A 26686-nucleotide genomic window follows, 5' to 3' on the forward strand; every position below is an offset into this window, starting at 1 on the left:
TGGTTGACTTGCGGTACATATTTGTTCAGTGGATGAGTGTAATTGCTTTCCTGTCTGATTCCTTAGAAAATGTTGATGCTTACCCCTTTACCCCCCACCCCAACTGGGGTCTTTGATGGCCTTCTTGAAGATAACACTCCAGAAATCAGGAGTGGGAATAGTCTCGCAGGTACATCTGAACAAAGCCGACGTATTTCTTTCCCTTTAAGATCTTGAAGCTGAATGTGGAATGATCCTGAAATTAAGGTCAGCACCAGGTGGTTGTTTATATCAGCTGTCAGATTGCAGAATAAAAAATGGCTTTTATATGTTTGATTTTTATTGTTTTCCAGGGCAATGTCACTTTTTCCTGCTCCGAACCACAAATTGTTCCCATCACATTTGTCAACTCCAGCAGCAGTTATTTGCTGCTGCCCGGCACCCCCCAAATTGATGGGCTCTCAGTGAGTTTCCAGTTTCGAACATGGAACAAGGATGGTCTGCTTCTGTCCACAGAGCTGTCTGAGGGCTCGGGGACCCTGCTGCTGAGCCTGGAGGGTGGAACCGTGAGACTCGTGATTCAGAAAATGACAGAACGCACAGCTGAGATCCTCACAGGTACGGTGTGCTGACAGCCACTAGCTCGGTTTCTGGTTCGGCCAAGTTGACAGATGTTTGAGATTCTGACTAAAACATATAGAATCCAGCTCGGGGATGTGGGATGACCCAGTATTCACAGATTTACTCTAAGTATGAAGAGGCAACATTTTTAAAAAGTATTTTTAAGTTTTTGAAGGTTTATTTATTTTTGAGAGAGAGAGGCAGAGACACAGAGAGGCAGACAAAGGCAGAGAGAGAGGGAGTCACAGGATCCGAAGCAGGCTCCAGGCTCCGAGCTGTCAGCACAGAGTCTGATGCTAAGCTCAAATTCATGAACTGTGAGATCAAGACCTGAGCTGAAGTTCGATGCTTAACAGACTGAGCCACCCAGGTGCCCTGAGGAGGCAACATTTTTAACTTTTGTTTTCCTAAACAAAACAAAACAAAAGACCACTGAATTCAGATGTATCTATTGAACCTTTGAAAAGTCTCTTAATTCCCTTGTTCCTCGTCAGACTGGTTCCAGTCGTGGGAATAAGAATTTCTATCTAAATATGACATAATATAGACCATTTACAGAGCACTTTGCTGGGTCTGGACAGACCTGGCATCTATTATATAGAATCTTCATCATGCCTGTTCAAGGAAGGTATTTTATAGGTACTTTATAGAGGAGGAAACGAAAAGTCACAGAAGCTAAGGAACTTTCAAAATCACATGTTAATAAGTGACGGAGTTACAATTTCATCCTGAATCTGTCTGACTTCAACGGCTGCAGTTTCATTGTATACCACACACATGACCACGGACCTTTTACAGCCACCAATTTTATTTCAAGTAAAAATTAGCGACTTTTAAGAAAAAAGTTTTTAACATAATATTTTTAAGATGTTATGTGAATACTGATACATACATCATCTAGGTACAGCAAAAAAAAAATTAAGTTTATTTTATTTATTTATTTATTTAGGGGGAGGTGCAGAGAGAGAGAGAGAGAGAGAGAGAGAGAATTCCAAGCAGGCTCCATGCTGTCAGTGCAGAGCCCTACGTGGGGCTTGATCTTTTGAACTATAAGATCATGAACTATAAGATCATGACCTGAGCCAATACCAAAAGTCAGACATTTAACTGACTGAGTCACACAGGAGCCCCATAGGCATGGCCATATTGTTTTAAATGGTCCTCGAATTGCTGAAGTTTGGAAAGTACATATTTGGTAATATAATATAGATTCTAATATGTAGCAGTATGGAATAGATTTATGGATAAGTCATGTTTTTCCAAACTCTGACTCTTTCATTTGCTGTTTCTGCAACATGGAATGGTAGAACTTTCTCCATGTTTCTCTGTTTGTCATCTTACTGTATCCTGTCTTTCCAGAAGCAGTACTTATAGCTTACTATGGTTAGACCACATGCCACACATTATATTAGGGGCCAAGGCCAGTTCCTAGGTCAACACATCATTTGAAAAGCCTCCCTGCTTTACAGTCTGCATCAAACACCCCTCCTCTGTGCATTCTGAGCCAATATCCATCCTGGATTACACTCTATTGCATTTTTCTTTAAATGTCTTTCTTTTCCCACTGGACTGTGAGTTTTGTTATCCAAATAAATTAGAAAAAATTGACTTAAATAGTAAAGGACATGCCTTAATACCTAAGATCGGGTCAGACTGCGGGAGAACCTCATATGCCAATAAATGAAGAAAAAAATCCATTGAACCCCTGGAACAATGGGAGAGCCTGGGTCTGGAACTTAGATTCAAAAGGTACTTCCTTTCCTTACTGTTCTATGTCGCTGAATACACTTGGCTTTGTCTCACTTGTCAGTGAGAGTGTATTAGTTATCTATGGTTGTGTAACAATCTGGACCCAAAGGTAGTGGTTGAAAATGTTAATTGTGTGCTAATTTAAAAGAGTTGGGAATCCAGGGGCACCTTGGCTGGACAGTTCTGGCTGCAACCAAGTTGTTGGCAGGGGCTACCTTCATCTTCAACTTCAACTCTGAGTAAGTCTGCTTCCAAGCTAACGCATACAGCTGTTGGCAGGCCTCAGAAGATCCATTTCCAAGCTTATCCCCTGGCCTCTCCAGAAGGCTGCCTCATGAAATGATAACACTCTGATCCTACAATGAGTGATTCAAGAAAAAGAAAGAACTTGCGAGACAAAAGCTATTGTCTTTTTATAACCTAACCCGGGGAGTGGTGTTCCTTCACTGTTACATGCTCTGTTCAGCAGAAACAAGTAAATAAGTCTGGGCCTTGGCCGAGCCAAGGGCATTATACAAAGCTGTGGATATTAGGAGTCGGGGATCACTGGGGACCATGTCAGGGCTTGCATATTACGTGAGATGGAGAAAAAAATTTCTTACGTCAGGAGACTGCTGTGATGGTGATTAACAGAGATAATGCATCTGAAATCCTAAGCCCAGTGTTGAGAAGCTCTTTAGCAAATTTCTCTCCCTTCCCTACTGACTCAAGACCTATCGCTAGAAGGGACCTCACCGCATAGTCGTAAAAGCGGAGCCAATTTGTGCAGTCACAGGAAATACTTTTATAAAATTTATAAAATTTCCAGTAATGGAGGTGAGTTAATCACTTAGAAACATAGTATTTTTCATGTTCAGAGTTACAGAAGTTCAACTGCAACCCTCCTTATTTGAAGAAGAAAAATGTGAGCTGGTGCTAGGCTGTTCCTCTCTCTAATCGGTGAGATGTTCGAGTACAGAGACTTGTAGTCCTGAGGTCAATAACGCAGTTTTAATTTTTTTTTTTTAACGTTTATTTATTTTTGAGACAGAGAGAGACAGAGCATGAACAGGGGAGGAGCAGAGAGAGAGGGAGACACAGGATCCGAAACAGGCTCCAGGTCCTGAGCTGTCAGTACAGAGCCCGACGCAGGGCTCGAACTCACGGACCGCGAGATCATGACCCGAGCCGAAGTCGGATGCCTAACCGACCGAGCCACCCAGGCACCCCAATAACGCAGTTTTAATATAGTTTAGGCCCTGGCGGCACTGTGCTCTACAGCAGCCAGGTGCTGCCTGTGTTATTAAGCACATGTCAGTCCATTAAAACACGTTTATGACCGAGAGAGGCTGCTGAAAGTTGTCACGTTACCCAGCTGCAGAAAGGGGGGAAAAATCATCCGTTATTTCAGACCTGTCTCTCAAAAAATGAAACGAGTAAAAGGAAGTTTGAAAAATGTGCAGACTGGGTTCCTGAAGTCTGGCTCAGAAAACTCTTGCTTTATTCTTTCCCCACGAAGAGTTTCTGAATTTTGGAAAACTGGAACTTCTTTCATTTTGAATTTGAAATGGAGTTAGGCTTGGTGTCTGCTGCACTTTATCTACCTCATCGGGGGCGTCAGGCAAAACAAAATCAACCAACAAACAAAAAGTCCAACAAAGCTAGTTTTCCTGTTCCTTCCATTTCTCAGGAAACTTATTTTCAAAGTCCTTGAGATCATAGTGGCTTTCCAAGGGATGACAGCCCCAAATGAGAAATCAGAAAGTGATGATCATTGTCCCAGTAAGGTTGGAGGCTCTCTGGGGCCACCTTGACACATGGTACCTCCTGGGAAACAGAAGCAAAGCCACTTTTGGTTAGTGGGACAGGGAATCCAGATACTTAACAATTAATTTGAGACTAGGTCAGGCGTTTCTACCATCTAAAAGAGAAGGTAACCCCCGTGGAAACGGACATGCAGAGATGTCTGGAACATTCATTTCTGTTTCCAGAGCTTCGTACAGGATGTGTGTGGCCTTTTGTTGAGGACATCCTTTCATTGTGAGTGATGTGGTTGTAGAATCAACAATCATTGTAGATGCCTTACAAGTCAGGCATCGTGCCTGGGCCTTGTCATATGCCACAGGGCAAAACACACCCCTGAAAACTTATAAAGTGGTTATTATTTTACCAACATGGGTAGGAAGAAACTGGGAGCCAAAAAAATTAGTTCAAGTGACCAAGATGGTGTTTAACATCAGGTCTTTCCTTAGGATTCCCAAGTTCATGGTCTTTTTACGGGAACATCCATATTCATTTTATATTATCAAATGTTTAAGTAATTCAAATGTAAAACTCTACTTCAGATGAAAGATCTATAGACAAATGTTCAATAGGCTGTTATGGTAAATAGCTATTTAGTATTTAAAGTTAAGCATTTTATTTGGTCACCCTATTATTGGCAGATTCCTGGTTTAGATGAGATTGACACAAGATAATGAGTCCATCCTCTTTAAGACTTCTTACGTTTTATGGGGCACCTGGGTGGCTCAGTTGGTTAAGCAGGTGACTTCGGCTCAGGTCATGATCTCATAGTTCATGGGTTCAAGCCCCACATTGGACTCTCTGCTGGCAGCTCAGAGCCTGGAGCCTGCTTTGGATTCTGTGTCTCCCTCTCTCTCTGCCCTCCCCCACTTGCATTCTATGTCTCTCTCTCTCTTTCTCTCTCTCTCTCTCTCTCTCTCTCTCTCTCAAAAATAAACATTAAAAAAAGAAGAGTTGTATTTTAGCTATGTTTGCCTATATAATATTGTAATAGTGTAAAACAAATAATCCACATCTACATATCAACACACACATACTTCCCAGTATTCATTATGTATACATGGCATAAATGCTTAGTGCTGATTCCTTAGTAAGATTATCTAAGGACTAAGGGTAGTTAGCAGCAAGAGGTACTAATTAGAGTCTGTCTTCTCCCCAAGGCTTTACCCTCTATTGTATAGCTTTTCCCATTCTGGTCACCTCAGTGCTCCAAACCTCACATGGAAGTCTTGGGGCTGCATTGATCCCTACCTTCAAGGGGTCCTGCTGCACAGTGAGACTTGCCATTTCTCCTTTCAGGAATCACAAGAGATATACAGGCAAATATTAAATAAATGAACAGACACCTGGATTTTCTACTTTGTTCATTTCAAACTCCCAGTTCTTTACCATGTGTCACAGTGACCACTCCATCTCTCAAGTCCACACCTGTTCATTGAGCAGTAGATACTATGTTCTATTTTTTTTTTCTTTGAGAAAAAGAAGGAGAGAGAACAAGGGGTGGGGGAGAGAGAGAGAGAGAGAGAGAGAGAGAGAGAGAGAGAGAGAGAATGAATCACAAGCAGGCTCCATGCTCAGCATGGAGCCTGGTGTAGGACTTGATCTCACAATCATGAGATCATGACCTGAGTCTAAATCAAGAGTTGTTTGCTTAACCATCTGAGCCACCTACGTGCCCCTATGTTCTATTTTTTAATGTAGGAAATAGATGCTGTTTTAAAGACTCTTAAACAGATGCTAAGAATCGAGATTGGTATTGTCCAAACTCATCTGAATTACTAAGAAAACAGGGAGTTATATAAAGGTAAAGAATGCCACCTGGTCTGTTTGGAGAATTAGGGAGGAGGATTTTGATTTTCACATGAAACATTAAATAATCTAAAGAAAAAGCTGGTACCATTGTAATTATTTTAATGTGATCTGAAATTTCAATCTTATTTGTAATTTTTGGATGGGAGAATGTTGGGGAATGAGAAGAGGAAGAAAGAGGCCTGGGGGCTTTAGTCATTAAAGTTTGAAATCTGTTTTTTTTTCCACTGTGGTGCTTCTCAAAATGTCAACTGCTCTCTGAAAAGTGAGTCTGGGCAAAGAGCTTGAACACAGACTTTAGAATTCAGGGCTCTAGTTTACCTGGGCTCTACAGTGATGCAGAATATGAGTAACTCTTATTCTGTTAGAACTCATTGTTCTGTTTTGTTAAAGGAGAGGGTTGGTCTAGAATTAGTAAAGCCTTTTCTAATCTTTTATATGAATTTCTGAAGAACAACAGATGTCAACCCTTTTCCTTATTATGAAATCATCAACCCAAGAGTCTTCTTTTGAAAATAGGGTAAATGGCCTTGATTAGGGATATGAAAGGCCAAGTCCCCAGTCAGAGGTGATGATTCTCCATTCCCAAAATTGTGATACATTTTGTGAGGTAAGAAAGGTGAACTTGACCTTTGTCATACAGTGATTTTTGTGAATTAGATGCTTGGGTTTCCCAGAAAGTTCATGCGTGTGACCCTCAGTGATGTGTATGTATAGAGTTAGGAGCCAAAGATCCCAATATGAGAAGTTGTTTTTTTTGGAAACTACCTTAAATCTAACTATAATAGTGTGTGTGTGTGTGTGTGTGTGTGTGTGTGTGTGTGTGTGTGTGTTCGTTAGGGGGCAATAAGAATGTACAGGCTCTTCAAACTGTGTTAACAGAGGAACACTTGTAGGTTCTAAAGCTATCACATGTGGAGAGAAAACAAGACAGAGACATGGCAAGGGTCTCTGAATAAGGCTTTCTCATAGTTGAATTTTTAAAAATGTATTTATTTATTCTGAGAAGGAGCAGAGAGAGAAGGAAAGAAAGAATCCCAAGTAGGCTCTGCACTGTCAACGTGCAGCCTGACTTGGGGCTCAAACTCACAAACTGTGAGGTCATGACCCGAGCTGAAATCAAGAGTCGTGCACTTAACTGCCTGAGCCACCCAGGTGCCCTATAGTTGAGGGTTTTTATGGTTATGTCACTGAGAAAGTACAACAGGGACCAGTAAGGCCAAACCGTGTGAAGAGCACTTTTGCTTTTCCATTAGAGGAATAAACTATCCAGAGCTTTCCTTGGTGTCACTAGAGGTATTGAGCTCTCGGTGGAGTTTTTGGGATTACACAGTGAGTCTCGGCCATACTGAATGGAACCTGGGAAATGGAAGTGGAAGTCTCTAGACCTCAACCTAACAGCTGGGCATCACAGAATGATTGTAGCCTGGGAAGATGGAAAGTAAAAACCAGTACCCAGGCACAGAACAGAATTCTTGCACAAGAGGAGATACAACTAGCAAAGATCCACAAATCAACCAGATATCAAGGGGAATTTTTCAGTTGAGGCAAAGAGAATATTTTGAAGAGGCCCTCTCACCTCACCCCATTTAATCCCTAGGTAAAAGCAATTGTTTTCAACCATTCTGTAACTTTCATATTTCCATATAATGGCTTTGAATAGGAAGATTTCTAGAAAGAGCATTCCAAAAATACCAATTAAGCAATCCATTTTAATCAGCTATCCATTTTCCATACTTAGTAGACTTTTGGGACTGAAGATAAGGTGAAATTCTAGTGGCATAACCGAGGTCAACAGCTAGATGGGCATTTCTTTGATCGTTATTTAACATCGACTGTGTTTAAATTAAATAAATCCTACAATTATGGTCAACACCACCCCACTTACCTTTTAGAATACATTTCAAATGGTTTCTCAAGAAACCTTGCCAAAGATGGCCAGATGCCCCATCACATAGTCTTCTAGCTCTCTCTGATGTAATATTTACCCGTGTGTGTGTGTGTGTGTGTGTGTGTGTGTGTGTGTGTGTGTGCATTATGACTAGTATAACAAAACACCATAGACTAGGTGACTTAGGAACTTATTTTTGCACAGTTCATAAGACCTTATATCTTTTTTCTTATAAGGACATCCATCATATTGGATATGGGCCTGGTCATATAACCTCATTTTTCCTCAGTTACCTCATTAAAGGTTCTCATCTCCAAATACAGACACATTCTCAGTTACTGGAAGTAAGGACGTCAGCCTGTGAATTTGGGAAAAACACCATTCAGTGCATAACAAGGTATCTCAATCATGTGTCTATTAATTGGTTATTGGTTGCTTCTCTGTCCACTAGAACATAAAGCTCCATGGGAACCAGAATACTGCCATGTCCATCACTATTTGCCCAAGGCGTAGTATAGCACCTTGCTTATCACAGGTTTTCAATAACTATTTGCCCAGTATATAAGCAACTGTCTAAATGAATAAACCAGTAAAGTTGACCTCCAAAACAATTTGGAGGGATATCATTTTAACAGTGAAAGGAGAGGTAATCGTACTTTTTTTTTTTTTTTTTTAACAAATGTTCATGTTACCACAGTTATAAGCTGCCTACTGTGTCAAACCTGGGAATGAGCTACCCTCAGGGGAAGTGCTAATTAGACAAAGGCCAGTGGAGCTCCCAGAAGTGGAGAGATGGCTGGGAGAGCTGCATCATGCAGGATAGAAGTGCTCGCCCTGATTACTACTTGTGGCCAGATGGTTTTAGGCTACGACCTTGCAATTATCGGAGCTGCTCCCCAAATATCACCCCTTTTCATATATAGCTGTTTATATCTAGCCACCATCTGCACATCAAGTAAACATGATAACTTTGTGAACTTTGTCCTCTGCTTCAATTAAGTTGTCATTAATGCCTCTGTATTTGAGCTAAGATAATGTTGATGAGAGAATCCCATTAACAAGGGCAAAGACATAAATAGCCACAGGGCTGTGACTGTCACAACAAGCTGTCTGCCGGGCACAGAGTTCAAGTTTCCGAAGACAGAAAAGCGATGAGGTGTTCCAAGTTATGGGAAACTGAGAAATGCAATTGCCTGAGCTTCGAGATATCCTGCAAAGGTTGGGAATGTTTCCCAAAACAGTGATCTCTTGGACGTCTGCAGCTTTTTCCAGTCTGATTAATGACAGTGGGATCATTTTATTTCTTAACTGACTCTTCCTTCCTCACCATTCACTCAAAAGAGTAACTGAGGGAGCTAGGTTTTTATTATTACATCAGATATTACACTCTACTAGTCAATCCTGATCTCACTTCCTTTGCTCTTTCCTAGTTTCTGCTTTGATAATTCCCTCATATAATTTGCATTGCCTCCATTTAATTCAGGAAGGTTTTGAAGTTTCTACTCTCTGCTGGCACTGTATGTATGCTCAGACCTGAGGATTGGGGCATTGGCCACTGGGAGCCCATGGGTACAGTTGGAAGAGATGGTCTTGGGGCATTTGTGATGCAAGAGGATGTATGCTCAGGATAGTGGGGGATCATGGAGGACAGGAACCCAGATGAGTGAGAAGGGAAAGGTTTTCTAGGGGTAGGGGCAAGGACAGCTTGTTTTGAAGAATGGATAGAATTTGGCCAAATGAAGAGGGAAGGAAAGGATGTTCCAATCCAAGGAAAGAAGTAGGAGATCTAGGAGGCTAAGACTCCATGGCTGGCTCAGGATGACTGGGTCACCGAGGACAAAGGAGGACAGACAGAAGAGAAAGCAGCATTCTGACAGAGACATCAGAGTTGGAGCTGTATCGTGAAGGCAATAGAGAAATTATCTGTCTCTGGAGTTGAGCTTGATTTTTACCATGTAGATTTTGGAGCTGAGCATTCAAGTCAATATCACAGAAACAAAGGCTTTACCATCAACCACAAGTATGTCACATTTCCTGCCTGACTCTAGTGGATGGCAGAACAGGATGTTTTCCTTGCATACCCTGACCAAGGAGGGTCTTCAGGATCCAGCTCACCTTGATGTATAAGCTGGGCTTTAACAACTAGGAAAGGTTTGACCTGTGATTTATGGCCCAGGCACCAGGGAAAGCCCTGCTACTGACACTTGGCAGTGGAGATTCAGCTGGTGAGATGCTCAATCAATCAGTGAGCATTTGGAGAGGGCAGAATGCTGTCCTGTTGATGCTGAGGGGGATACCAAAACAAGACTCAGACTCTGACCCCCAGGAACTCATCTCAGTGGGAGATGAGACTTACAGCTATGCATTAAGCATAATGCATGGTTCAACACAATAAATAATATGAATTAACTGCATAGATCAGATAGCAGATGTTATAGGGATTGAGATGGAGAAATCACTGTGTTGGTCTAGTCGAGGTAAACCTGCTTTGCTCATTTCTTGGTTTATTAACCTATTCACTCAATCATTCGGCACTTGTTATGTGCTCTGCACTGTGCTTGGTGCTTATGATAGAAAGTTAAAAAAAAAAGAAGGATGCTTCCTTGTTCTTACAGTTGAGGAGAAGAAGCTCTAAGACAGATACTGGGGATTGGAAGGTAGGGAAATGGGCTTGGTTATTGAAAGCTGGGAGTGGAGGCACCGATTAGGTAATTGGATTCACTTAGAACATAATGAATGCACTAGCTTAGTTACAGTAGGGAGTTTGCATAGGAGTATTGGGAAATGGGATTGAGACGATAGATGGAAATTCGATTGTCAAGCTAAGCAGTTTGAGATTCATTCTCCAAGCTCCATGACCCACTGGAAGGACATGCTGTGGGGTACTCCTTAGACAGTTCAATGTAGCGGGCTGTCCAGCACCAGAAAGAAGTCGGAGGCTGGGGAAAGAGGGAGGTCGTCACAAAATTCCCCAGCTGTGGTGATAAATAATAGAATAATGGCTGAGGAAGGAATTGGAAGAAAAATATGAATTCAATCTACCATATAGGGAAGGGTTAATAAAATTTGATAATTGATGGATAAAATGTATCCAAGGAAAACAGAACTCAGGATCTAAATCATAGCATAATGGTACTAATAATTGTAATATGCTCTTTTACGATGTGATTTACATTTTAAGACTGCTTTATTCAATTATTTATGTATTCCCTACTTTGTTCTCACAAAAAATTGAAGCTACCTTTGAACTATTAAGTTAACAGTGGACATGACAGGATGTGGGAAAATCAGCTGAATTGGGTTTTCTGGAGAAGATAAAGCCTAGAAACTTCCAAGTCAAGCTGGGTAATTCTGTCTCTATTTTACAGATGAGGAAGCAGGTGTCAAGGGATGAAGAAATCTGTCTAAATTCCTAGAAATTATAAGTGGCATGGCTTTGAGCAAGGGGTAACGGGCGAATAGAGGCATCAAGGAAATCTGTGACAAGTTATTTCCAGGGTTGGAAATAGAGTCATCAGGGATGTGCCTCTGGCCTGGGCTGAATCTCTGCATGCTGGCCTGTTGCTGTATCAGCTGATGCTTAGAGGTCCTGCGACAGCCATGATGTTCCAAAGGTTCTGTGTTCAAACCATCAGGAGAGACAGTGAAATAAGATGAAGTCTAAATGCAAATATCTATCAGGCATTTGAGGACAAGAGAAATACAGAAAGATAGGGTGGGGGTGAGAGAGAGCAGCAGGGCTCTGCAGGCTGAAAAATTAGTTAATGTGTCATTCTCAACCAAGGGAGATTCCCCACCCTTCCACCCCAGCCTCCCATTCTCCCAAACCTACCCAAGGGACTTTTGTCAATATCTGGAGATACTTGTGGTGCTGGGAGTAGGGGGGGCTGTTACTGGCATTTGGTGAGTCAGGGGTGCTGCTAAACGTCCTACATAAGGGGCGTATTACAGAATGCCCTACCCCCAACAAAGAATTATCCAGTCCAAATTATCCAGGGACAGTGTTAAAGAACTCTGCTTCTAGAAAAACCTTACTCTTCTTAAAAAAAAAAAAAAAAAAAAGTTTAGTCCTTTTAGAATATTACTTAACTGCTCTGAGTCTCACTTCCATCAGATGTGAACTATCAGTCGCTATGAAGTTCTCATTACAAAAAGTATACAAAATGGCTTATTAAATGCTCCGTAAGATTACTTATCTGGAAAAATAGCATCGAAGTAATGGCGATTAGCTAGAATTCCACGTCCGATCTAAGTAGACGTTCTAAGAAACAGAAGTTGAAGAGTATTTTAATTCTTAGAAGCTAGAAGATCCACCAAAAGCCAGGACCAACGTTTGAACTCAGTATTGTCAAAACGGAAGTTTCCTTGTGCGAAGATGAGCTGGTCGGCCACTTTGGAGATGCTCTGGCTATAGAGTCACATATGACCCAGTGGTCAGACTCCAAGGTGCTCACTGCAAGAACTGAAAGCTTAGGTCTACACAGAGATTAGCACACATGTTCACAGAAACTTTATTTATGATACCCCTAAATGAAAACAACCCAGATGTCCATCAGCTAGTGAATGGAAAAATAAAATGTGAGATAGCCATACCATAGAGTATATAATTCAGCAATATAAAAATATCTTGACACAAGCTACAACAAAGGATAACCTTGAAAATGTGTTAGATGACAGAAGCCAGTCATAAAAGGGAACCCAATGCACGAATTCATGTATAGGAAATGCCAAGGATGGGGAAATCCATTCAGACAGGAAGCAGAGTAGTAGGTGACTAGGGCTGGAGGTGAGGGGGGTGAGGAGATAGGGGAGGAAGTACCTATATGTTATAACATTTCTGTCGGGCGTTACAAGTGTTTTAAAATTAATTGTGATGGTTGCCTGACTGAATATACTAAAAAAATGACTTCTGCATTTTATTTTTTTCATTTTTTTAAATGTTTATTTATTTTTGAGAGGGCAGGGGGGTTGGAGGGCAGAGAGAGAGGGAGAGAGGGAATCCCGAGCAGACTCCTAACTGGTCAGCGTAGAGCCGAATGCAGGGCTCAGTCTCACAAACCCTGACATCATGACCTGAGCTGAAATCAGGAGTCAGACGTTGGACCGACTGAGCCCCCTGGGCACCTCTTGAATTGTGCATTTTAAATAAATGAATTGTATGGCATGTGAATTTTATCTCAATCAAGCTGTTCCAAAAATATGAATAAAGAAAAGCAAAGTTGAATTCAATGGCAGAAGATAGAACTTTGCAGAAGTAATTGGCCATCAGTTCCTGCAGCAGGAGCAGGGTTGGCCTAGGAGGGGTGGAGAGGGAGAGCAGGAGCTCAGCCTGGTTCCCCTGAACCCACCCCCCTCCCTTCAATTCTGACTCCACCTCTAGTAGCCACATGACCCTGGACAGCCTCTCTGGCTTTTCGTTTTAGCATCTGTAGCAGGAGGACCATGAAACTGGGCCTCCTGGACCATTGTGAGAATTAGGAATTACACATTTAAAATGCCTGGCACATCACAGGTATTCGGCACTGTTAATGTGCGTTACTAGCTGTTTTTACAATTGGCCCGTATTTCAAAAGTTCATTTGCAAGCAATGATGGAAACTGCCTTTTTTTTTTCCTTCATGGAGAAAAACTGTTAAGTCTTAAGCAAGCACAGAGAAGTCTATCCAACCCTCTCTGTAAAGGAGCTCTTTTATTTATTTATTTATTTATTTATTTATTTATTTATTTATTTATTATTTTTTGTTTATTGTAAAGGAGCTTTTAGACAAGTGGCTTCAGCTGAATTCTGGGACCTGGGAGCAGTTGCTTTGTTAACAAGGAGAGCCAGAAGTGGAAAAGGATGAAAATGTTTCCTTTTCTTCTCAACTCAGTTTGTTAGTCTTAAAAAATAATCATAAAAGTTGGACATTTTGTTTTTAGATACTTTGAAAATTCTGGTACTCTCTGTAAGAAAAAAAAAACAACAACACACTAATCATTCCATGTCATTCCAGTATTTTCTTTGTGGTAATTTTTGACAAAATGCATACCATAACGACATACGCTATTTAGCCTGAGTTTTCCACTTATCTGGATATCACTTGCATTCTTGGACATTATAATTTTTGATGACTACATTATATTCCGTGTTACTAAATATGCTATATTTGATTTAACTAACCCGCTATTGTTGGAAATACTGGTAGTTGTGAATTTTTGCTCTTAGAAATAATGGCCTCATAAACTCTCCTCCCCTTAAATCTTGGCTGTAATGCTTGTACTATTTCAGGATTAATTCTTCAGAAAAAAAATATGGGAAATGAGGTATGATATTTTTAGGGCTTTTTTTTTTTTTTGATGCCCTTTGGTATTTTGCCTTCCAAGAAAGAAGGTACAAACTTACGTTGCCATCAGCAACATGAAATTGCCTGTTTCCCTCTTTCTACACTAACTATGTGTATTGGTTTTGTATCCGTTGCCTGTCTGGGAGGTGGCAAATATTATTTGACATCACTTTGAAGGTCAGAAAATTTATGTTTGTCATCATCCAACAATCTTTCCAGAACCCAAATCCCGCATTTTAAGCCTGGGCTCCTAAATCCTATGAATCATTAGGGGGCCACCCTAAAGTGGCCCTAATTACCCTGTTCTACCTCCAGGAGCATTTCCCCATCGAGGTGTTCCTGGCCTCAAAGGTGGTACTTTCTCATTCTCCCCTTTGAAAACTTTTCTTCTTTCAGACCTTTTCACCTCAGGGAGGTTTTGGGAGGAAAGCACTCTGACAGCATCGGTTTTACCCAATTTGTGAACAATTAATAGCACTTAAACCTGTACCTTTAAAAAAAGAATTCTTAGAAACGAAACCTTGGAGAACTTCTAGGGGTGTTATTTGGTTATAAAAATATATATTACATATATAGCCATTAACAGAATGAAGTGGGAAGGAGGGCCCAGCAGAAAGCAGATTTTTAGAAGGGAATATGTCACTTCGTTTGCCTTGGAATCTGTTCCCAACTCAGCTTCTCTAAAACCAGCCTTGTTTTTCCAGGCTTCTTTTCATCTTCCTCTTCTGAAACCTCAGATGGTGTAGTTTCCTAACCCAGGCTGCACAACCTTCCAAGGCCTGGGGCCACCCTGAAGCCTGCCTTAATTAACCCGGTGTGGAGCCCAGGGACCTGTCTTTTCAGAAGCTCCCTAGGTGCTGCCTTTTGTGTGGTCAGCCTCAGGAACCACTGTCCTCATAATTTTCCTCTGAAGAGTGAAGATTTCACACAGGGACTCGGGACCATGGAGGAAAAGATCAAAAAGATCAAACCAAAAGGAAAAGCAGACCAAAAAGAGAGGAAAAAAAAAAAGAAGAAGAAAGAAAGAAAGGAAAAAAAAAAGACAAGCAACCATGCAAACCCTCATTAAGTGACAGTGTTGAAGAGAGCGATATGGATAGTGATGTGGGAAGGGGAGGGGACCAGGCAGCAGAACACAAAGGCCAGTGCTCTGGCCTTGCCATTCCCATGGGTCAGACCTCTTGTCTCAGGCCATTGTCATCTGTGAAATGACTAGAGGATGCATCTCTGATTAGGCAGGACACTCGGCACGCCTCCGTTCTCTTCTTACTGGAGCCCTGATGCTGAGCAGGGCGCTAGTCCCTGGTGGGGGGGGGGCGCTATTTACATCCTCTAAGTTGGGTTAGTTACTGACGCCTCTTCCAGCTCAAACAGTCTATAGTTTGTCTGCAGATGCAGTCTCCTGTGTTATGCAAATGTATTTAAATCAGTATGCAAATGAGAATAAAAAGAAGTAAAGACCCACAGCTGGCCGTGCCCCCCAAATGCCCCTGCCGGAAGTCAAATGTTCATCACCAGGAAATGCGTGACACAGCCTCTACCTCATTAGCAGAGTCCCTGTGGTTAGGACCCAAACTCTGGCTTTTGGGAGGAAGTACGGCCGCCAGGTTGAGCAGCCCCCAGGTTCACCCCAAGCAGATGTTCAGGGCCGCAGCCAAGGCTGCCAGGAAGCTGGCTGGAAATGCAGGGGGGTCCCTTGCATCTGGCCTGTTGTGAGCAGATGGGACCCAGCTGCCTGGTGCAGTGCAGCTGGGCTCCCAACCTGGCGCTGTGCTGCTCCCTGGGCACCTTCTCCAACCCTATGAGGGCTCAGAGGCACACGCACTTCAGCAGCTATTCTGAGAAGCCCTGCAGACCTCTGCTGTGATTTTCAGTGCTTGCTTTCCAGCTGGTTTCTTAGGACCTGCTCCAGTAGGCTCTACCAAGTCTGATTTCTTTTACCACCAGAAACAGCTTACTCTGTCCCTTGCTCTCCATTGTCACTGCTGCTACTTTGGCTGAGACCCTTATCATCTGGTCTTCTGGGGCTAGTGCAAGCAGTAGGCCCCACCCATTGTGCTCCCTGCTTTGACTCCCAGCGGTCCTCTGCCACCCCATCTTTGCACAGTGGACCTCCAGCTAGGTCATTCCCATGCTGAAGACCCTTCATGGCCTCCCATTGTTCTAAAGCAGTGGTTTCCATTCCTGACAGCACGTTAGAATCACCCAGGGAGCTTTTAAAAAAATGCAGACGCAGGACACCTGGGTGGCTCAGTCTGTTGAGCATCCAACTCTTGATTTCAGCTCCGATCATGATCTCACGGTTCATGAGATCAAGCCCCACGGTGGGCTCTGTGCTGACAGCACAGAGCCTGCTTGGGATTCTCTCTCTCTCTCACTCTTTGTCTCCCTCCCTCTCTCTCTCTCTCTGTCTCCTCTCTCTGCCCCCTCCCCCCACTCTCTCTCCTTGTCTCAAAATAAATAAATAAACATTTCTTTTTTTTAAATGCAGATGCCTCGGGTCCTATCCCCAAAGGTTTTGATGGAATTGGCTTGAATAAAGCACTTTACACAATCATTTATCCAAGGAAATTGTGGAAACCCATTCCTTAGTTTTTCATGTCAGGTCCCTGGGTGAATGGATCCTTTCTCACTGGCTTTCTTCTTGTTCTCTCCCGCTTCTCATTGCAGACCCTGGCTTTTTTGTACAGGCTCTTTGACTCCTGGACTCTTGCTCTCTGAGTAGAGAACTCTTTGCACTTTTCAGAACTTCCCTAAACTGTCACCATCTCTGCTGTGAAGTCTTTCAGGGATCCTCCTATGCCATTAGTTAGGTTTTCTTTCTTCTCTGCTTCCATAGTACCACTCCACCCAAAACTGCATGCAGTGTTCTTATCTTGCCTTTTTTGTCTGTCCCACTACCCTGAACTCGAAGGACAGGATTCTTTTTTTTTTTTTTTTTAATATTTATTTATTTTTGAGAAAGAGAGACAATGTGGGCAAGCTGGGGAGGAGCAGGAGAGAGGGAGACAGAAGACCTGAAGCAGGCTCCTCACTGACCATAGAGAGCCTGATGTGAGGCTTGAACTCACAAACCATGAGATCATCACCTGAGCTCAAGTTGGACGCTTAACCCACTGAGCCACCCAGGCGCCCCGCAGAGGACAGTATTGTAACCCTCACTGCGTGCCTCTTCCATTTAACGGTAGCCTATAGACACCATGTGATATGTCTCTCCATCACATGGTGATGGGACTCTCCATACTTCACAAGCCAGGGACCATTTTATAGTTGCTCTTCTATCCATTTGTTTTAGCTAACATCATTGTCTGCTTATGACGCAACATGGACCGTTCTACATGCACTACCGTATTGACTACTGTATAATTATCACAACAGCCTAGAAGTCATTTCCCCCACGTTGCAGGGGAGAAAACTGAGGCAATAAGAGGAGGAAAACAACTCCGCACATAGCAAGACACAAGAAATGTCTACTGAGTGGAGACGTGTGACTGTGTGCTTTTGTCACAGACACATCTTTGTGACCAGACTGATGAATAAGACTGTGTTTCCTCGAGCAAGTACTGGGCACCAACAGAGTCTTATTAGCTGATAGATTTTTTTAGAAAGAAACTCTTCCCATCTTCATGACTAATTCCCAGTACAGTTTTCTTAGTAAGGTAGGCTGGCAGGGTAGTTATGCACCAAAGACATCTGAGGCAAAAGAACAAGATAGGAATTACCTTTTAAAAAAATTATCATTATTATTTAGAGAGAGAGAGAGAGAGAGAGAGAGAGAGAGAGAGAGAATGAGGGCACAAGTGGGGGAGGGGCAGAGGTGGAGAGAGAGAGAATCTTAAGCAGCCTCCACACTCAGCAGGGAGGCTAACACAGGGCTCGATCCCGTGACCCTGCGATCATGAACTGAGCTGAAATTGAGAGCTGGACCCTCAACCTACTGAGCGATCCAGGCACCCTTGAGAGAATTACCTTTTAATAAACACTCAGGATGCCTCCAACTGTCCTAGGACATTTCCTGCCTGATCTCAATGGATCCTCTTAACAAGGACACAGAGTAGGAATTATGATCTTTGCAGACAATAAAGCCAGACTTCAGGGAAGGTAGGAATAGCCAGTGTCACCTAATTAGTTAAGGAAAAATGTTGAGATTGAGCTAGTGTATTATGTGTCTCCAAAGGTAGACGGCCTTCGCCTGGCACATCACTAGAATCTGGCTTTCCTCATCTACTTTTCCCTTTAAAAATAGTTTATTTTTAATTAAAAATTTTTAACTTTATTTGTTTATTTTGAGGGAGAGAGGGTGTGCAAGCAGAGGAGGGGCAGAGAGGTAGAGAGAGGATTCCAAGCAGGCTCTGTGCTGCCAGCACAGAGCCTGACACAGGGCTCGAACACAGGGCTGATATCATGACCTGAGCTGAAACCAAAAGTCAGACACTGAACCTACTGTGCCACCCATATGCCCCTTACTAAAAAAGAAACATAAGGCATTTGCAGGAAAATGTGAGAAAAACAAATCACCTATAATCCTACCACACAGAGATAAAATCACCATGGGCATTTTTTTGTAAGTTTATATATTTTGAGAGACAGAGAGAGAGAGAGAATGAGCAGGGGAAGGGCAGAAAGAGAGAGGGAGAGAGAAGATCCCAAGCAGGCTCTGTGTTATCAGCACAGATCCTGACACAGGGCTCGAACTCACAAACCCTGAGACCCCGACCTGGGCGGAAATCAAGAGTCAGATGCTGAACCAACTGAGCCACCCAGGCATGGGCATTTTTAAGTTTTTCCTTTCAACCTTTTACTTTGCATTTATAGCAAGAGGTCAGTTCATTTGGCAACACCTGTAGTTGTAATATACAGACCAATTTGTGTTTTGCCCTTTTGTTTTGAACTCAAATGTATCAGACATTGTTTAGCCACTTTGAAAACAAAAAGAGAAGTGAAGTGGTAAAGAGAGGAGGGAAGGTGAGGCTTATGGGTCTGCTGGGGGTTTGGTTTAAGCAAAAGGAGACACGGGGAGGCTGCTGAGAGCACGCGTGGAGCACGGAGCCCAGCAGGTGAGGAGGATGAGCCCCGCTGGCTCCAGATCTCCCCAGTCAATCATCCCTACTGCCTTCCCTGTTTCTTTTGCAGGCAGCAGCTTGAATGATGGCTTGTGGCATTCAGTCAGCATCACTGCCAGAAGGGACCGCATCACTCTTACTCTGGATAATGATGCAGCATCCCCGGCCCAGGACACCACTCGCGTACAGATTTATTCTGGAAATAGCTACTACTTTGGAGGTAAGTTCCCCAGCTTTTGAAAAATAAAGGACGGAGGGAGAATGCAATGGACAATTATTTTGCTCTAATCATTCTTTTTTTTTTTTTTTTTTTTTTTTTTTTGGCAATTAGACCATTCACACACACACGCGCACGCGCGCGCGCGCACACACACACACACACACACACACATACACACACAGGTACCCAATCCCAAGCACAAAATAATGAGAAGCAAACTTTCTGACAGCTGTGCAGATATACACTATCTAGGTCAGTGCAGAGGGGAAAAAAAGAAAAAAAGAAAAACTTTAGCTATAAGAGCTAGTGTTATGTAACATGTCCAAAGGAGATTTTTGTAGCCATGCCAAGCTCCGTGATCACGTTGGGAAGGAGGAAGTCAGCTGAAAACTTGGAGGATGTGTACCAACAGTCAGCAGTACCTGCGAAAGGAGAAATCCAGATGGGAAGGCAGGGAAGGCACAGCCAGGATCCTCAGCCATATAGGCTACTCTGCCACTTTGCTGTCTGAATCCCCCGTCTGTTCGTTCCTTCCCGACATCCCTGGAAGCCATGCCCGTGGAGTAGGGCTCTAAAAATGGGGAAGGTCTAGACGTCCTGTGAACTTGTAGCTCCAGTGGAGCAGGCGATACAGGTCCAGCTGTCCCCATTTCCAGGTGAATCCTAGGAACATTCCCAATGACAAAGACACGGGGCATACTGGAATGGATGAAAACTACATGATGAGGAATTCACTGCCTTTTTATAGATGCATGTGCAGTTTTATTTAGTTTTTTTCCCCAAGTTATTTCTTTCATTAAAAATCTTAGTATCTATTTTTTTAGTCATGTGTTTGTATTATAGAAACAGTCTCTAGAGAGTAATGTCAAAGAGCCGTCTGACCTTGAGGAAGACCCTGATGGTCCCTGAACTTACTTATCTAGGATGTGGAGAAACAAAGCCAGACTGCTGGAGAACTTCAGCAGGGTCAGGGTTACATGCTTGCAAATGGACACACGGGCTGCACCTTTTGTAAACACAGGTGTGGGCTGGGCCTGTTCTCCGGTTGCTAATTCTTGGTCCATTAGGAAACTGAAGGGAAGTGTTTGTGTAAAATTACAAGTGCGGTCTCTCAAATAGACTTTGCAAATCACTTCTCTCATGGCACTGACACGTGGTTAAGTTTTGAAATCCAGAAGGGGCTTTGCATAAGTGCATTGTACATAAAAAGGTATCCTGGAAGGGAAGCAGCATAGAGCAATACTGTTGTGGTTTGATTTTTTAAGACCCCACCAAAACCCTCTGTCCTTCACTCTAAATCCCCACGTCTGCAAGGACAACAGATTCCAACAAGAAAGGAGCTCTTCCAGTGCCTCTAAATGTCGTATGTGTCTTACGCCATTTAATTCGTGCAGGAACTTTGTGAAGTAGGCGATTGTAGCCCCATTTCACAGACAGTAAGACTGGTGTTTGCTGAAATGAAATAACTTGTGTAAACGTTAGAATCAGGACCCACCCCCAGGTCTGTGTTCTCCACAACCTGCTATGTTGGGACAGCAAAGGGATGCTAGCAAATGTAGCATAAAGGCAGCAGAAGAAGGGTCTTGGGGACCCTAAGATACATTTCACAGACTGCATAATTCTTGCATCACATGCAGTGTCTCATCAACAAAGAGAGAAAAGCATTCTTGTATTTGTTTCTGAGGAAAATGATGTTCGATGATTACGGCATGCAGAATGCCTCAAAGACGAAATGTCTGGCTTCCCCCCAGTTAAGGGGGTGCTGGGTTTACAAGGCCGAGACTTATCTGTGATTTGAACGGCATTTAAGCAAGTGCCCCACACGTAGACCGTAAACTTAAGGGAGGTGAAAAATGAGCCTGAGCAATAATAGTCAACTTACATAAATTCTCTCTACAGTTTCAATTAGAACTTGTAGGAATCTCTCTTCGTTTTATGGTGTGCCTGTGAGCTGTTAAGCAGCTGCTGGGCATCAGCCCAGCAGTGACTGTCTATTAGAAATGGCTGAAATAATTCCCAATTATTTATGGGTTATTGCCATGTTTTCAAGCTTGCATTCCCATATGCTCTGAACCTATTAAAACCCATCGGGATGGAGCACAAGCGCTCATATACCTACATTGCCGTGTACCTGTCTTAATGAGGAGTGCCCTGATCGCAAGCTATGCTAAATCAGCGTAATGCAGTGTTTTTTTTTTTAAGGAACACCCTTTAAAGAGGTACGGTGTTAACCTTTCAGTGTGCTATTACAGCCCTATAACTAGGTGCGTTTAAGCTCGTAGTTCCTTTGGCATCTGCGTTTGCTTTGTGCCTCGCTTCAGAATTCCAGTTCTGTTCCTGTGTGTGTACCTTTCTCAGGAACTAAGCCTGTTAATGCCAACAATTAGCCAGACAATTACTCTGCCACCATCCTTACCCAAACCATAATTTCCTTTGAAAGTGTAATTGAGAATTGAATTGTGCATTTAGAGCGTGTTTCGAGACAGAACCCAAACTCCCAAGTAGTTATAATATGTTGCCTCTTGGGATGAGTGAAATACACCATGCGACTGGATGGTTGGATAGTTTACCGACAGGCGAAAAGAAAGAGGTACCAGGTGAATGTTACAGTATCGGTGTTCCCTTTAACGCATGTTGTTTTCTGTTCCGTACAACGATTGAGTATGCCCCGTTTTATACCAATTCTGTCCCTTTGAGAATGCTAGGATTTCCAACGAACATGTGTGCACTGCTGTGAATGAAAAAGCCCCCAAAACAATTAGACCTCCAGGTCCTCCATCAATAGGTCGCCAAAGCAATGACTGATCATTTCAGTATTCTTCCTCATTTTTTTTTCTCTGTCCCACAGGGTGCCCCGACAATCTCACCGATTCCCAATGTTTAAATCCCATTAAGGCTTTCCAAGGCTGCATGAGGCTCATCTTTATTGATAACCAGTCCAAGGACCTCATTTCAGTTCAGCAAGGTTCCCTGGGGAATTTTAGTGATTTACACATTGATCTGTGTAGCATCAAAGACAGGTAATTATTGTCTCTTCTCCTCTGTTCTCCCACCCCCTTCCCATTCTCACTGTTCTAAATATGAGTTTCTTTAAGCAAAATTCTAATCCACTGACATTAGCCACATTAGACATAATTGAGTTGCCTAATGGAAAATATTTCTGAAAGGATTTCAGGCCCAGAGAAAAATGGTTTAAATTAGTTGAGTCTCTCTTCATGTTGACTTGCGGTAAATGGGATATGCAAATTAAATCAAAATACAAATTTGTGACAGGATTAAAATTGTATGCATAAACAACATTTGATTACTTTGAAGTTAAGAGTGAAGCAAAAAGGAGGGAGGGATTACTTCGGTCTTAAGCCATTTTATTCTTTAGAGCAGGGAGCATCCTTTCTAACAGGGGCAGATGAACATCAGGCCCTCAGGGTCTAGAACAGAGGTTCGTGTGGTCCAGTGGTGAGGTGACTCCTGGGGCCACTGACCTGTGGTGTCACCTCCAAACCATGGCTTCTTTGGCGCAGAAAAGAGCAGGTTCCCCCATGGAGAGAATCAGCATTTAATACTGTGCAACCCACAGATGCGGCACAAGTTCAGTTTCTTTCTTTATTTCTTCTGGGCTCCAACTCCTCTTACATTTAAAATTTCTAGCTTCAAAGACACAATTTGGAAAATTAAAGAGGACCAGTTCTGAGTTTTCAGCCAGGCTTAGCGTGCTCTCCACGTTTTATCTCTAGCACTTACCTCCTTCATTCTTGTGGTTACAGTCATCCTCGTCGATATAATGTTCAACAAATGGGTGAATAATAGGTGTGAAGTGCTTGCCCATGTGTTGGTGTTACAGGGTCTCTGCTCACGTCCCATCATGGAATAAATGAGCCATTATGATAAAATGCAATAAATGCCCAAGTAGTGCACCCTTATTTGTGGGACGTCTGGCAGCCGCAGCTCAGCCTGGCCGTGGGGAGAATGAGGTCAAGAAGGTTTTCAGGAAGGGGTGCTTAGCTAAGTCTTTTTTTTTTAATGTTTATTTTTAAGAGAAAGAGCAGGGGCGCCTGGGTGGCTTAGTCGGTTAAGCGTCCGACTTCAGCTCAGGTCACGATCTCTCGGTCCGTGAGTTCGAGCCCCCCGTCGGGCTCTGGGCTGATGGCTCAGAGCCTGGAGCCTGCTTCTGATTCTGTGTCTCCCTCTCTCTCTGCCCCTCCCCCGTTCATGCTCTGTCGCTCTCTGTCTCAAAAATAAATAAACGTTAAAAAAAAAAAAGAGAGAGAGAAAGAGCACCAGCAGGGGAGGGACAGAGGAGGCGGGGGCGGCGGACAGAGGCTCCGAATCAGGCTCTGCGCTGATAGCAGCAAGCCTGATGTGAGTCTCAAACTCACGAACCATGAGATCATGACCTGAGCCTAAGTCTGACGCTCAACAGACTGAGCCACCCACGTGCCCTGGTGCTGAGCTAAATTTTAAAGGACGAGCAGACTTGGCTGAGGTGTGATGAGGGGTGCCGGTGTACGATGGGTCCTCCGGATGTAGCATGGGGAGTGGCAGAGAAATAGGAGAGATCATGGCTTGCAAGCATTTCAACAGTTCCAAGCGCCTGTTTTCCATTGTTAAATATTGGGATGCATTTTATAATCCATGGCTCATCATCATTCAATTGGCAACATGTCTTTCTTAGCGGCATATAAACTAAGGGTATATGTTGGGGCGCCTGGGTGGCGCAGTCGGTTAAGAGTCCGACTTCAGCCAGGTCACGATCTCGCGGTCCGTGAGTTCGAGCCCCGCGTCGGGCTCTGGGCTGATGGCTCGGAGCCTGGAGCCTGTTTCCGATTCTGTGTCTCCCTCTCTCTCTGCCCCTCCCCCGTTCATGCTCTGTCTCTCTCTGTCCCAAAAATAAATAAAAAACGTTGAAAAAAAATTTAAACTAAGGGTATATGTTAACAATGAATAGTGCCTTAGGGTCAATAAAATATAGCTCAGTGGATATGGAAGGTCACTGTGATGGAGTACATGGTGTGCACACGGCTAGAGATTGGGGCCGTTAGGAATTATGAAGAAATTTGTGTGCCCGTGGAACGTGGCCCCGTGTGCTAAGTGACAATCAGGAAGGAAGGTATCAGATTTGCTTACTAGAAAGAGTACCCAGGAAAAAGGGAGAAGGATGGATGGATGGAGAACCAGCCTGGAGCTAGGAAGGGAACCACCCCCATCCATGGGGCACTGATGAGAAGTAACAGGTGTTTCTCCTCAGCAGCACAGCAATCAGCTCTGTAGGTTGTAGTCTCCTCGGATGCTCCGAATGACCAATATAATTTGATGGAGTTTTATGTGCATGTTTCTCTGTTAATACCACTACACATGGGATCCTCAACAAATCACACAGACTTCCTGGCTCTTCTGCTTCATTTTTTTTTTCTATTTGACCAGCTGGGTAAGTGGGTAATAAAATGTGTGCTTCATTAGAATGTGCTAGTTTAGCGATCTCAGGATAAAGGGTACTACACAGAATGGTTGCCACCCCGATAGTCTTTATTAACGATGACGGGGAAGCATCCGACTTCATCAGCCAGCACAGCCTTTTGCAAAGTGTAGTTCAACAGAGGGAACATTCATCAATAGGGATCTCTTATGATACCTTAATTTCTAATCAAGGATGCTCTCATTATTTTCGATTACATGAAAGTCATTGCCATCTATACTGCATCATTACTTTTGTGTAATTGCAGTCTGTATAATTGTATTACATACAATTGTGTTTTGGTTAATTGTATAATAAGGGATTGTGTTTAGTTTAGTGAGTAAATGGCACGTTTTTCTTGATTTACCAGACATTGCCTCTAACAGAAGGGGATACTGTGGTAGAAGCCTTTGGTTGATTAATTATTTCCTGAACTTATATTTAAAATTTGTTGGAGAGGGGCAGAGGTTCAAAAGCAGGTGGTTCTGAGTTTTGTGTTGCATTGTTAACATGTTGATCAACTAAACTTGATTTAAGGGCAAGTGCAAAGTTTTTGTCTAGAAAGAACTTGCCATTTGGGGATGGGGTGGTGTGTGCTAGAAGAGGTGAAGGTGGAGAAGTTTGGCTGTGTTTTTGTTTTGTTATTGTTGGGTTTTTTTTGGCTGTGTTTTTTATTATTGTTTTTTTTTTTTTTAAGTTTATTTTGAGAGAGAGGATGTGGCAGGGGCATAGAAAGAGAGAGAGAGGGAATCCCAAGCAGGCTCCACACTCTCAGCACAGAGCCCACTGTGGGGTTCGAACCCACAAACTGTGAGATCATGACCTGAGCTAAAATCAAGAGTCCGATGCTTAACAGACTGAGCCATTCAGGCGCCCCTGGCTGTGTTTTTTTCTTAACTATGCTCCTGTCTGCAAAGTCCAAGGAGGGCAGCCTTTGATCTGGCCTGAGAGTCTCTTCTCTCCCTGGCCAAATTCTCTGCCCTTTCCTCGTAGGCTTTAAAGACCCAGTCCTCCCCCTGGCCTTTCAGTGGTTGTCTGCCCCACCCCTCCCAGTTCCCCCTCTTCTCCCTCAAAGCTAGCTGACCTGGCTGCCCAGAAGAATCCAGCCCTCTCAGTGACCCATAAGGCTCTCAGTGCTAGTCACTCTAGGAAAACCAAGGTGGCATTCACAAACATTCCAGGATTCGAAGTGCTTCCTCCCGTGAGGGTCCCTGAAGCATGAGCAAATTCACAAAATGTTCCTGAGACCATGCCTTAGGTAACAGCTGGGAGGGTCCATTCTCATGGACTAAGGAGCCTAAACTAACAGTTTGCATTTCAGCCATCTCCATGATGGGCAAATTACCAAGTCTTCTGGCCTCTCTGGAAAAAAGGCTGAGCGATTGGCCTGACCCCCAGTTCTGGCAGCAGAGACTGCTGACTTTAGGAGGTGCCATCAGTAAAATTGCCGAGTGGCTGGCAGTCCAGGGATGGACTGGGAGAAGGAGGTAGAGCACCCTTGTGGGAACCACATGTGGGACCAGAATGGAGCATTCCCAGCAAATCCCGGCACTTTCCATAGTCTTTCTAAACCTCTAGACTAGAATGTGCATCCACTATACCTCACTTTGCGGGCTGAATCTTCAACCTCATGTTTTCTGCACCCCAGACCAATGTTCTTCAAGATCCACACTTACCTCTTGCAGTCTTCTTGGACTTAAAGGAGGAAGGACATGATATTTTAAACCACACAAAGCAAAGTCACCCCCGATAAATGCTTTGCTCCATGAACAACTTTATCATACCCTCCGGTACTCAA

General features: G+C 43.2%; 1 protein-coding gene across 3 annotated transcripts in view; it reads left to right on the top strand.

Annotated features, from left to right (window-relative positions):
* Positions 1 to 26686, top strand: part of CNTNAP5 (contactin associated protein family member 5) — an 801428-nt gene that overhangs the window by 433020 nt on the left and 341722 nt on the right. For all 3 annotated transcript variants that reach the window (XM_019469410.2, XM_053909896.1, XM_019469409.2), the window contains exons 8-10: positions 333 to 597; positions 19287 to 19436; positions 22285 to 22456. In XM_019469410.2, the coding sequence (XP_019324955.2) occupies positions 333 to 597; positions 19287 to 19436; positions 22285 to 22456 (587 nt within the window). The remainder of the gene's footprint in view (positions 1 to 332; positions 598 to 19286; positions 19437 to 22284; positions 22457 to 26686) is intronic.

Source organism: Panthera pardus, unplaced genomic scaffold (assembly GCF_024362965.1).
Source record: "Panthera pardus isolate Hobbes unplaced genomic scaffold, ASM2436296v1 HiC_scaffold_10, whole genome shotgun sequence".
In the NCBI taxonomy this organism is placed as follows: domain Eukaryota; kingdom Metazoa; phylum Chordata; class Mammalia; order Carnivora; family Felidae; genus Panthera; species Panthera pardus.